Source organism: Ursus maritimus, unplaced genomic scaffold (assembly GCF_017311325.1).
Source record: "Ursus maritimus isolate PB19 unplaced genomic scaffold, ASM1731132v1 scaffold_7, whole genome shotgun sequence".
NCBI classification, from domain to species: domain Eukaryota; kingdom Metazoa; phylum Chordata; class Mammalia; order Carnivora; family Ursidae; genus Ursus; species Ursus maritimus.
The window spans coordinates 19,623,631-19,636,406 of NW_024426885.1; the positions used below are offsets into that span (position 1 = coordinate 19,623,631).

Here is a 12,776-nt window from a genome sequence, read left to right on the forward strand (position 1 = left end):
TGCTCTGGGACAGATGGAAAGAGAAATGAAGGGTGTGGTACTTTAAAAAACAGACATAAAAATTAACATCACCAGTTACAAAACATATCAACATCATGTATCTTCCTAATACAATGAATTGAGATGGGCACGACATCACTCTGTGATATTTCTTCCCCCCAAATGTATAACCTCATCTTAATAATGAGGAAACATTAGACACTTGAGAGACACTGTATAAAATTGGAAAATACTCTTCATGAAAAGTGTCATGATCACAGAGACTGAGGAACTATCTAATGCAATGTGGGATCCTGCATTGGATTCTAGATCAGACAAAGGACATTAATGGGAAAACGTGAAATTTGAGTAAGGTCTATAGATTAATAATATTACATGAATGTTAATTTTCTGGTTACAGTATTTATATTATGTCTACAAAAGATGTTAACAGTAGGGAAACCTGGGTGAAGAGTATATGAGAACTCTACAATTTTCTACAGAAGACAAAACTTTTCTGTAAGTTTAAAATTGTTTCAAAGTAGAGGCGCACCTGGGTGGCTCAGTTGGTTATGAGTCTGCCTTCAGCTCCGGTCATGATCCCAGAGTCATGGGATTGAGTCCCGCATCGGGTCCCTGCTCAGCAGGCAGCCTGCTTCTCCCTCTCCTCACAGCTCATGTTCTCTGTCACTATCTTTGTCTCTCTCTCTCAAATAAATAAACAAAATCTTTTAAAAAAACTGTTTCAAAATGGAAAGTTAAAAATACATACCTACATAATAAAGAAAAAAAGTTCTATGGTTCATTCAGGCATTGCTAGACAATGTTGTGATTGCACAAAATCTAGAATGGTGCAGTATTGGCTAAACAGAAGCAAGCAAATACAGTGCTTTCCAACTTACCCTGCCTAAATTTAGATACAGGGATGCTTAGTATTTTATTAGGGAAGAAGCAAACTGCCTACCTCGCTCTGAATCAGAACGATCTGAAGAAATAGTTGATCCAATGCTGTCCATTCGTATTCGTTCCATCTCCTGAGGACCCTGCAGCTGTTCCAGTCGCCGCTTTAAAAATCTCTGTTCTCGTTCCAGGTTCTCTAACTGGTGCTGGCTCTTCCTTTCAGCTTCTTCAAGTTTCTAAAATGATAAAATGATACTTGTGTACAGTCCAGTACAAACAATAAAATTCATTTCTGCCTAACATCTTAAAAGATTTCTTGTTTGGCAGAGAAAATATGAATGAATATACAAGTATATATGTGTGTGTATATAAAAACATATGTAAATACATATTTTTAAACATCAAAAATAGTTCTTTTTTTACTTTTTTTTTGTGCGTAACAAATGCTACATTACTAGAACAGTATGGAATTCTTGAAGTCTGTAAAATTATCTCCATGAAAGAGAAACTTGCTCTGCACTGTAGTTTGATGGAAAAATACTGAGGGACACAGCCAAATAAAGTCATCTCCACCAGAGGGCACAACAGCCTTCCTTCTGCCGATCAGCAGAGTAATTTGTGATTTTCCTAGTATTCCCAGCTCCTCAAATGGCCATGCTGTCAGAACAATTTAGTTTAATCAGGTTATGTTGCTCCCATCAGATTAGCTGGTAAGTTTTCAGAAAGATTCCTCTTGAGGTCAGTTATTAAGGAGGGCACAGTAAGCTAGCTGATGTTTATGAATAGGAATCATTGCTTAGAATGAAAGAAGGGCTGAGACAATCGTGTACAGATATGAAAGAAATTCTCACCTTGATGTGTGCTTTGGCTTTGTTAAGCAAACCAAGTGTCGTGTGCCTGGTACAGTCTGGTCCTAGTGGAATCAGAACTTTTAAGCGTTCTAAACACAGGCGCAGATGAGCTCGTCTACGAAAGACAACAGAAATCAAATCAGCACAGCCTGAATATTCTACTAGAAACATCCTAAAACCAATTAAAGACAAATAATAATTCACAGATTATTTAGTCTATATCCATGTTACACCCCTAACTCCTCAAAGTAGGTGCAAGTATAGGCATGCCCTATTGGTTTTCAGTCTCTGCCATTTCTGCTGTACTTGGCAGACACCGTCACTTCAGATTATTATCCCCAATGGTAATCTCTGTTAGACATGATTTAATCTTTAAGCCACCCCATAAACTGTCTCCAAGTGTATTAATGTGGAAGTAGGAAAGCATACTAGGGCAATTAATTGTATTTGATTTTGAATGTCTAGAACCACAGGCTAGCGTAGCAGTTTTCAGCTGGAGTACCTCCAGGGAGTATAAAATGCTCACGAATTTCCATTTCTTCCCTCCCATCTTTTACACACAGTCACACACACCCCTCTCTACACCTGTAGTCATCCTACAGTGTTACATGTTATTATGTATTAGGTTGAACCATAGAAAATTTCTGATATACAATTCTCACTTATAAAAATGGCAACTTCATATGATTCAACACATTAGAAAGAGCAAAATTGTGTGACCAGTTAGGACAGGGTTAGGCAAAATATATGGCTCTGTGGTCAATTTCAGCCACTGAAACAACAACCCATAAAACAGTCCCGGGCTTTCTAATATCTCAGTGTACCAGCTCATTAGTTTTAAATTTTTATTTCTCTTCCTCTCCCCTCTCTCTCATTATCCCACCTCCAATTTTCTACACATGGGAAAAAACTAGGTAACAAAATTCTTTTTTTCTTAAGATTTTTAAAAATTTATTTGAGAGAGAGAGAGAGAGCACAAGCAGGGTAGAGGCAGGCAGAGGGAGAAGCAGGCTCCCCGCTGAGCAGGGAGTCCAACGTGGGGCTTGATCCCAGGACCCTGGGATAGTGACCTCAGCTGAAGGCAGATGCTTAACCAACTGAGCTATCCAGGCACCCTTGACAAAATTCTTTACAAAAATTATTGCATTCTTTAAACCACCCATCCTGTGGGCAAGTTAGGGAAATTTTGTCCTGAAAATGCTAGCACAGAGTCTTATGGATTTACCTTCCCTGTATCCTAAAGGTATTATGATCACCATGATGAGTGTTCTCGGTACATAATTGTACACTAAAACAATGCTAGTCCACATCTTTGGTTTTGTGCTTCATAGGCATAACATAATTCAGCAGTTAATAAACAGTATATCTGAAAAGAAAAACCACAATGTGTTCACAGTTTATCCTTATTCCTTGAAGAGTTATAACTGACCATTTAGTAACTGCCTCAATTGCACCAGGAACAAAACACATCATCCTCTCAAAGAGGGCGGAAATGGTTTTACTAGTTTACCCACCAAACTATGCTGAAGGTCTTAATACACAAGAAATAATAAGTGAAATTCTCAAATGCTAGTCATCTGAAAGAGGGGCAGGAGAAGACAATAAGCAACCAATTTTGTCACTGACAAGCAAGGATGATTAAGGGTAGTGAGGTCAGAGGTTTGGTAATGAACTGTCAAAATTCTTCCAGTAGTACCCACTACCCCAGCTATAGTTAGGGGTCCATTAGTATTTCCATTCCAAATCTCTTTATTGAGTTCGATAACTCAAATCTAATAGTTGGCTCCAGGCTGAAACCTGACATATCTGATGTAGATAAAGGAATTTTAAATTTTCCCCTAAATTAAAGGTATATCAATGGATTCCCTTTAATGAGATTTAACAATTTTAAAGTTACTCTGCTTCCTGCTATGCTACCCCAAATCATAGAACCTTTAGTAAAATCCTCATTTTTAACTGGAAAACCTAAGTGAGGACTCATGTGATCACTGAGTGCTTTTGCTGAGCAGACTAGAACAACAACAACAAATCCATAGTAAAAAGTGCCTTTAAACTCTTCATTAGAATTATGATAGCATATGCCTAACAACTACACTCATATGATACAACTGGAGGACGGAAAGAAAGACTGGTGGTTGTCTTGCTAATAACTAGAGGCTCCTAAGGAGGCTCTGAATTCAGTCATCTAAAAAAGTTAACAGAGCAACTAACTAGTAAAGTTATGTTGCCGTAAGAATTACTTGTCAGGGGCGCCTGGGTGGCACAGCGGTTAAGCGTCTGCCTTCAGCTCAGGGCGTGATCCCGGCGTTATGGGATTGAGCCCCACATCAGGCTCCTCCGCTATGAGCCTGCTTCTTCCTCTCCCACTCCCCCTGTTTGTGTTCCCTCTCTCATTGGCTGTCTCTGTCGAATAAATAAATAAAATCTTAAAAAAAAAAAAAGAATTACTTGTCAATTTCGTTTTCTTAACCCCAGAAATTCAGTGTGTGTGTGTGTGTGTGTGTGTGTGTGTGTGTGTGTGAGAAATATCTTTTACACTGAGTTTAAGGAACTTCAGAATGACTCCTTAACTAGAGTTTTACATCAAGGAAAAAATGGGTGGGTCAGTTCTCTGTTTTGTGACATCTAAGTCATATTAAAATCTAGGTAGAAATCAACTAACATTGCTTCTTGGCCTTTTGTCTAAGATCAAGTGCAGAAATCAACTAACATAATATTAAAATGTCTATGTTTTTTCTCTTTCTTCTTCTTGAGATATACACTTACTACATGACTTTGTGTATTCAGCAGTATTCCACACACTTGCTTGAGTAGAAGTAAAAAAAGAAATGTGAACTTTAAGAGTTATAATCTAGACTACAGAATGAAACATACTGTTTTGTTTCATTTGGTTCATAATGAAATGAGTCCTACAGAAATCAAGGGCAACAGAATCTGAATAAAAGGGGAGATTGTAACTGGAGAAAGACTTATAAGAGAAGTTGAAACTTGACTTTGGACTTGAGGGATACTAAATTTGTCTATGATAAAGCAGGGCTTTTCAAGGTAATTAAAAGAGTATAGGACTAAAGTTCATATACTGAAATCAAGTTTAAAAATAAAATTAAAAATATCTTACTTTTTTCTTTCAGGGGAAAACTACTAAGCTGGAATTTTGTAAGGAAATATCAGCCACGATCAGCAGTTTGGTGGTCTGCAATAGCACTGATAAATCGGAATCTGCCCAGGCCAAGGGAGTCAGTGTGTAAGATGGCTAGATGAACAGCAAAGGCAGACTGCCCTCTAAAATATTTTTTATTAGCCTCTATTGAACATTTCTTCAGTCGAGTAATTATAAATGTGTTCCAAGTTACAGCTTAAGAAAACATACCTTGAGTTATCATGTCTCACAAAGACCAGTGATGCCATTTTCCATGTTTTATAAATATAATCCTCTAAAATAGGTAAGAGTATGAAGAATGAGTGGTAAATGATGTCCTTTGCTCTCCTGTGGGGAAAGGTCTCTCTGTGAGAGCCAAATGTCATCTCCTCCAGTTTTTATACTTATAAGAGAATCAGGCATTTGGAGAATAGAGTAACCAAAGGTTAATGGCAGTTGAAAGACAGTAACTGACCAAGTGGGAGCCACACTTTTCAAGGCTGCCGTTCAAATACTGTACACAGTTTTCCACACGTGCTTATTATGCCGGTTTTTAAATTCACCCTTCCAAGAGCAATGTGATACCCTGTGACTGTAAAGTGGGACGTTTAATCAGAAAATTCATTTACCTTGATGTATAAATTTTTTTCTCCCCAGCAGATTACTGAAACACACTGTATGGCAAAATTCTTCTTCCCTTACAATGCTGCTGTGCTACTCTCCACCGTTTCCCCCATAGTCTCCCTGCTGGTAACCAGATTGCAAGCTTAACCACCAACGACCTAGAAAGGCATATCTTTTGATGCCATCTGGTCCTTTCTTTTCTTGCCTTCATTCTCATGTGACCAGAGGCTCAGGAGCCTCCTGTATGGGGTTGCCAAATCATGGACCATAAAACACTGGAAGAAAAGAGGACAAGAGGAAAAACAAAACACCAAAAAACAAAAAAACCAACAACCTTGGTTTGATTTGAAAATGCTTATACGTTGAGAAAAAATTTGCAAGTAGCATAAGATGATATTTTTCAAGTCTCCAAGGAGTGGAAGAGCTGACACAGAGAACAAGGATTCATGAAAGGCATAGTCCTGCACCTTTAGTCAAAGCAGGTTAAGAAGGTTGGGGGTGAGGGGGGTGCCTGGGGGACTCTGCTGAGCATCCGACCCTTGATTTCGGCTCAGGTCATGATCTCAGGGTTGTGAGATTGAGCCCCGTGTTAGGCTCTGCACTCAGTGAGGAGTCTGTTGGAGATTCTTTCTCTCCCCCTCTCTCTGCCCCTCCCCCTTCTCATACCTACATCCTCTAAAATAAATAAATCCTTAAAATTAAAAAAAAAAAAAAGATTGGAGAAAGTTAAGGCTGATGTTCTGAATATCCTGATGAACACCAGACTAACAACCAATAGAAAAACCTGACATTGTAGAATTTATGGAACTAGCCTTGAGGAAAACGGGGCGGGGGGGGGGGGGATTTAGCCCCTTGGTTAGCATTTATTTGACTTTTCACAACAACAAAAAAACCCTATAAAATGTAAATCTTTCCTAATTTAGCATGAGGATTAGACACTGCAGCAGGGGTGCCGTGTGAGAAAACTGGAGTCTCCTTGCTGAGAGGGAGGGGGCAAGAGAATGGAGAGATACCAAAGCACTTTTATTTTCAAAGACACTTTGAGGTCTGTTTTAAAATAGATTTAAAAGTGGGTTTTACCCAGGGGAAGAGGCAATTTCCAGTGACTAACCTTGTTGGAGAGAAGGTCCTATCAAACTAACCCACACCTTCAAAAAGGGCAAGCCCCTTGTGGGAAAAGGAACAATTACAGTCTGTTTGGCTTTTATTTTGGTAGATTGGGATCATTTTTCCCTGAAGGAACCAACGTTGCTTTTGATTTCAAACCTTGTAAACTCCACTGCCAAACTGAAATATCACGGAACATGAGGGAAAATGGTTTTGCTATAAAATGGCCCCTCCTAGTAGCTGTGATATTTTAAAGCATAGGTGTATCAACCACAAGCAGCACACAGTGTGAGCCAGGAGAGAGGAAAGAATTCCCTTTCAGAAAAAAAATCGCAAGTACCACAGGATGATGTTTTTCAAGTCGTCTCTTGAAACTCTAATCCCTCTGCCCAACAACAATATGAAATTTAACACCTGCCCGGCCTCACAAACCATCCATTGGCTGATGCCCTTGGCGGCACGGTGGTCCTTCACTGGAACTTGCTTGTCTTTCATTCCTCCACTACGGGATACCAAGACTTAGCCAAGTAACTAAATCAAAATGGAACACAAGTCAAGTGATAGGGACAGTACTTGTACTTTCCTCTCTGCTGAATGTTACGCAATGGGCTGAGAGTCCTCCCTTGAGCCACATTCTTCAAGGCTGCGGTGGCTTGTGGCCAGGTTTCCCAACTCCCTACACGACACTTCTGCACATGACAGCAATTAGCCGCTTATCCTACACATTCTTATTTCAATGTTTCTCTAATATTTAATGTGTTGAGAATCTCCTGAAAATCTCTAAAGACACACACAAAAAATATGCTTACCTCTTTTTCTTATGAAAAATGACATTAAAAATGAATCTAGATATCAAGCACATCCATGCTACTAATGGATCTTATTTATGAAAACAAATATGATCATATTCTGCTGTTCAGCTTATTCTGTCTGTGAAATAAGAAAACTTAGACAAGCTATTCCTGTAAAATAGCATGTGCTAAATATATGTTTTCACTTACAACTTACATATTATCTGCTTCACAAAAAAAAAAACAAGCCATTAACTGTCAGGTAGTAACTCGGTAAATGGTGGTAAATGGCATTTCCCTAGCATCAGAACTGACTGTGGTGTCATGGGGCTTGAGGACAACAAAACAAAAACTCAGGGGAACAGCCAGAACTCCCTTCTCATTTAAAAAAAAAAGCTGCTTTCATTAATATTCCTTTTAATTCAATTGGTATCTTGTAAAATAACCAGATAGAAATATCATCAAGTGTTATAATGAAACTGCAAATTACATAAATTATATATACTATGCAATATTATAATAATATAAATTATTCTATAGTCACATTGTCCACCTTAGCACTGAAGGGCTCATCTATACACAAATAAAATCAGTTAAAGATGCAATACACATTACTTACTCTTGGAAGACTTTTTAAAATCACTGTCTCCCAATAAAATCTAAGTAGTTCTTAGGGTAGGAAGCCAGAGAGTATTTACAGCCAGAAGGTTAAATATATAGTAGTATGCCTTCCAGAAGTCATACTTTTTCTCAAAGATTTGGAAAAAAACACTATTTTATATGAAAATAAGCACAAATAATGCAAAGTATACTTTTAAAGCAAAAAAAAGACTTCAAATAAATCTTGCACTATTTTACACCATATCCCAAGACTTCCAGGAATCTATGTTCAAACTACTAGAGCTAATCATTACAGATCACTATAGAATTTTAGAATTCAGAACATCATTTCTGAATCATAGTTGGGATTATGTTTTTCAAATGGTTAGAGAGGGAGGGAAAATGGAGTCAGGCAGAAGAGACAGTGACAGACGTGAGTAGTCAGTAAATTAATGATGACAAAAAAATGATAACACTCTTTCTCAAACTCCACAGAGTCCATGTAGGCTGAGATTTTATTTAGTCTTTACATCTCAGAGATATGAAGAGGATGAAGTGCCATTCAGTCAACAGCAATGATCACCAGTAAACAATGGGTGGCACCTTATTATGCCACTGAACTAGATGCTGTAAAAGTTTAAAGGTGCCAGTAGTAATTTTTATCTGTTTGAAGATGTTAGAATTTGGCCTTCTGCCTACCACCTTTCTTACCTCGCTTCCTATTACCCGTACCCTTCCACAAACCAAATGTGCTTTTATATTTACCCATTTCTCCACCTGGAATGTCCTCCTCTCCACGGTCTACCAAGTGAGCATCTAACTCCTTTATCAGCCACAGCCAAACTACCTGTTTCTTTTGTGATGCCTTCATTGCTATATCCCTTCCTCAGAAAATTAATACTTGATTTTCACACTAATCACACTGTATTTTAGTTACTCTCTTGGTAAGACTGAATTCATACTTTTAGTAATTTCAGTTTTTCCAAAAACAAAGAGTAATCGACACACAGTGGGAAGGTGGGATGTAACATAATTTCTAGTGGATATTTCTGGGACTCTCTAATTCACCAAAGTTGAGGTAACAATACTGGGGCCTCCAAACAGTATATTCAGGTGCCAGGCTGACATTCAGGAGAGAACTGCTTATGGATGCCAGACCTGTACACTGGGAATTTGTGTGTGCCGCTGAGGTTACCACCAAAGATGACTGACTACATGAAGAGTAACTGACAATCTCAACCTAACTCTTGATCAGCGTCGACATCTCTTTTAATAGTGAAGCAGAGGATTGAGAATTGCAGCCATTAGACTGATTTGTCAAAGTATTTACATTGATGGAGGTCTAAGACAACAATGTCAAATGAAATTCACAGATAATTTTTTTAAATCCAATTTTTCGGTCACCAATTTCAACTTTCTAACCTTATTAATAAGCCTCCTAGCAAGTAGAAAATTTGATTGAATTAACTTTGGCCTCTGTTACAGCTGTTGTTCAAGAAATAATAATAAAAACAAGTATAATGGCAGGAAGACAATTACTAATAAAAAAATAGACACAGCTAAGAAAACCTAGGTATGAGAGAGGAAAGTCTAAAAAAAATACAATGCAAGAGAGAGAAAAAATTACATGAACAGTTTTTATCCCATCTGATAACATGAGAAACTAGTATCTGCACAGTTTTAAAGATCACAGGACAGCTGATCAGTTGAAGCCTATAGTGCAGAACACATAAACAATTTTTTGAACTGTCCTGCATTCATTCATCTCTAAGGAAAACTTGACTTTTGAAAAAATAATTTGAAAAAAATAATTAAAATATAAGTTCTTCACTGAACACCCCCACAAGGAACCCAACCTCCAAAGCGATTTAACAGAAATTATTCACTTGACGTCCATTCTACGCTAAATTTAGCTTCCCTGCATATATCTCATTCCCTCTCTTATCTGTTTATGAGTACTTGGTTTAAAAAAAAAAACAAAACTTGATCATTCATTCACCATATTTCTTCTTTGGTCACACAAGAACTTTCTGTATTCCAAGTTTCAAAGTCTGGGAAATAGGGCTACATCACTGGAGAAAACAGTGGCAATTTGTTCTAAATACAAAATAGCTTATTTTCCTTTGGCAACTCTCCAGGGGTTTGGGTGGAGGGAAAGGATACTCCTCTCTGGAGAGATCAGGCTCTGAACCTGGCCTACTGTCAAAACTTAGCTGTGGGTGGGAGAGAAATTTTTAACAATTATTTATCTTTCACATCAATTTGGAAACTGATTAAAGATTTCGGCATTATTAACAGTTTTTCTATTCTTCAGCTTTTTGTTGGTCTTCATCCCTATCCTGGCAGCCCCCATTGGCTGATTTAATGGTACCAAGGGGCTGAGAAGTGTTGCTGTCCAAAGAAAAAGCATTCTCTCACAGGGACTGGGAAGGCAATCTGCAATCACAACAGTAGCTACTTGTTAATTTTCTATTTGAAACACAGTGATGTCAATAGTATTGTACCCTGCCAGCCACCATGGGGTAAAGTACATTTTGAAATCAAAACAAACTTCCTACGTGCTGGCAAGTCAGATCTGAGACATAGTGATAACGTTCTGTAAGACACTGCCCTAGTTTTATACACAAAATGCACATAAAAAGGTTTAGTCTATTCTTCTATGAAAGTGTGAGTCTAACACTCACAGTCCCACTCTTACCCACAGCCCAGTGCAACTCTTTTATTCTATCAAATTATAGCCCAGGATAGTAGAGGGAAATGAAGAAATATTGTTACTTATCTTTAGTAAAACGATGATCCTACGTAGCACAAACAACACACTTGAAGAAGGCTTTGGACTGTAACTGTTTGTTTAGTAGTATAAAATGAAAATAGCATAATGCTTTGCAACACGGCCCCACTAATAAGATGTGATTCGTATAATAGTTCATTTTAAGGGGGAGTACTCACTTAGGACGAAAGACACATTTTATTAAAAGAAAAAGGAACACTCTGACCTAAGAATTAACACATCTCTGGAAGGTGAATATCCACAATTTGTACTGAATATGAGTAACGTGAAATAGGGAGCTAAATGATTAAAAGTGGTGACCATGCTTACTACTGGCAGAGGGCAAATGGTTTGGCATTGCTGGACATCTGCCAATTCAGTCAAGTTAGCCAGGGATTATTTTTAAAGTCCCATTTTAGAAAAATTTCCCTGAAACTGAAATGCAGGGCTGTTTGCTTTTTGTTTTATTTTGTTTGGGGGAGTAAAATTTGGGGCAGGAAAAGGGTAACAAAGAACAATTACTGACCAATGTGTAATTTAAAAAAAATAATAATAATCCTGAGGTATTCATTGGGAACTGAGAATCTCTAAAAAAATAAGACTCATACAATTTTAAACATGTCACAGTCCTGACAATGACAGAGAATTAATGTTTTGGTTTATCTTTATTGCAAAGTTACATAACCCTTCTGATCTTTCTCTTTCATTATACTGTATCACGTTTTTTTCTGACCACAAGGAGTCCAACTGAAGTGTAGTTTTTGAAAGTTATTTTTGGAGGCAGTTTTGCATAACACCTAGCTCCAATTCTGTGCATGCTCTCTTCCCATAAAAGAGAATTTTTTTCAGTGTTGTATTAAGGCATTGAGCATTTTTAGGCAGGTAGAATATAAACTTTACTTTTTAAGACCCTTCTGAAAAGGAAAAACTATTCAACAGAATAAAAACAATTGCAATAGTCCACTAAAAGATAAATTTTTATAAGTAAAAAAAGTGGGTTCAAATTTATGACTTGTTTCTATCTCTGTCTAAATCTTAGTTTGACTCTCCTCTGGATAAGACCAGGAAAAAATTAAGTGAGAGAAGAATCAGAGATTTAATATTTATTTATATGATTCCAGCCTTAACTCAATACCCATATAGCTTTCTGTCCAAGAAGGACTGCTGCACAAGTGCCATTAGACATTGATTCCAGAACAAATCTGTACTGTTCTATGAATTTGAGAAGGAGACAAAGCCAGGCTAAGGGAACATGCTCCAGTTTCTTACCACTGCCAATCAAAATCGAGGCTTTTCTGCAGGGCAGGTTGTGTGGCTTACTTAAGTATACTCCAATGAGAACACAAAAACTGTTACTCCAATCAAAGAAGGTGATAGAATTTGGAGGATAGGTTTGCGCAACTTGGCTGTATTTCCTTTCAGATATTAGAGATGTAGCAGGATGAAAGTCCTGAAATATCTCTAGGATCACCAACGTCTCTAATCTCAGTATTTTCTTCTAAACACACCAATATTTCCTGAACATTGCAAGCCAGCAGATGCATGTTTCCTCCTTCATCTGACCCAATACATACAGCAGTAAATTCCAACAGCTTTCAAGGGAGTTCTAGGAGCCCAGTATCACCCAATAGCTCTTTAGGAAAAGCCTCTTGCATTACAAAAATAGCAGTCTTGCAAAGTCATTCAGTTCTATCTAAATTGTGTTATGTTTACAAATGTTTTAACTACAAAGACCGAATTTCCAATTGAAAGAGAACCTTATTTAGAAAAGACTGGATTTTTTTTTTTTTTTTTTACAGCTATGCCAAATACAAGCTGTTCTGTAAAGGAATAATTGTGAATCAGACTGGAATAAAATGAATCAAGATAGAAAAACCATACAGACATTACAACCCTAAAGAAAAATGCCATAATTGGTCACACCAATGATCCAAATACCAAAGAGTACATTTTTGTCAGTGATACCAACAGATGGCTCAGGAAAACCATGATGGTTGTCCTCCATGACTACATAT

The 12,776-nt window shown here is 37.6% G+C and overlaps 1 protein-coding gene across 2 annotated transcripts in view; it reads right to left on the reverse strand.

The window, feature by feature from the left end:
• The window catches only part of MXI1 (MAX interactor 1, dimerization protein), an 86,246-nt gene that overhangs the window by 5,798 nt on the left and 67,672 nt on the right, over positions 1 to 12,776 (reverse strand). For both annotated transcript variants that reach the window (XM_040624041.1, XM_040624043.1), the window contains exons 4-5: positions 1,731 to 1,845; positions 944 to 1,115 (exon numbers count right to left, since the gene is read on the reverse strand). In XM_040624041.1, the coding sequence (XP_040479975.1) occupies positions 944 to 1,115; positions 1,731 to 1,845 (287 nt within the window). The remainder of the gene's footprint in view (positions 1 to 943; positions 1,116 to 1,730; positions 1,846 to 12,776) is intronic.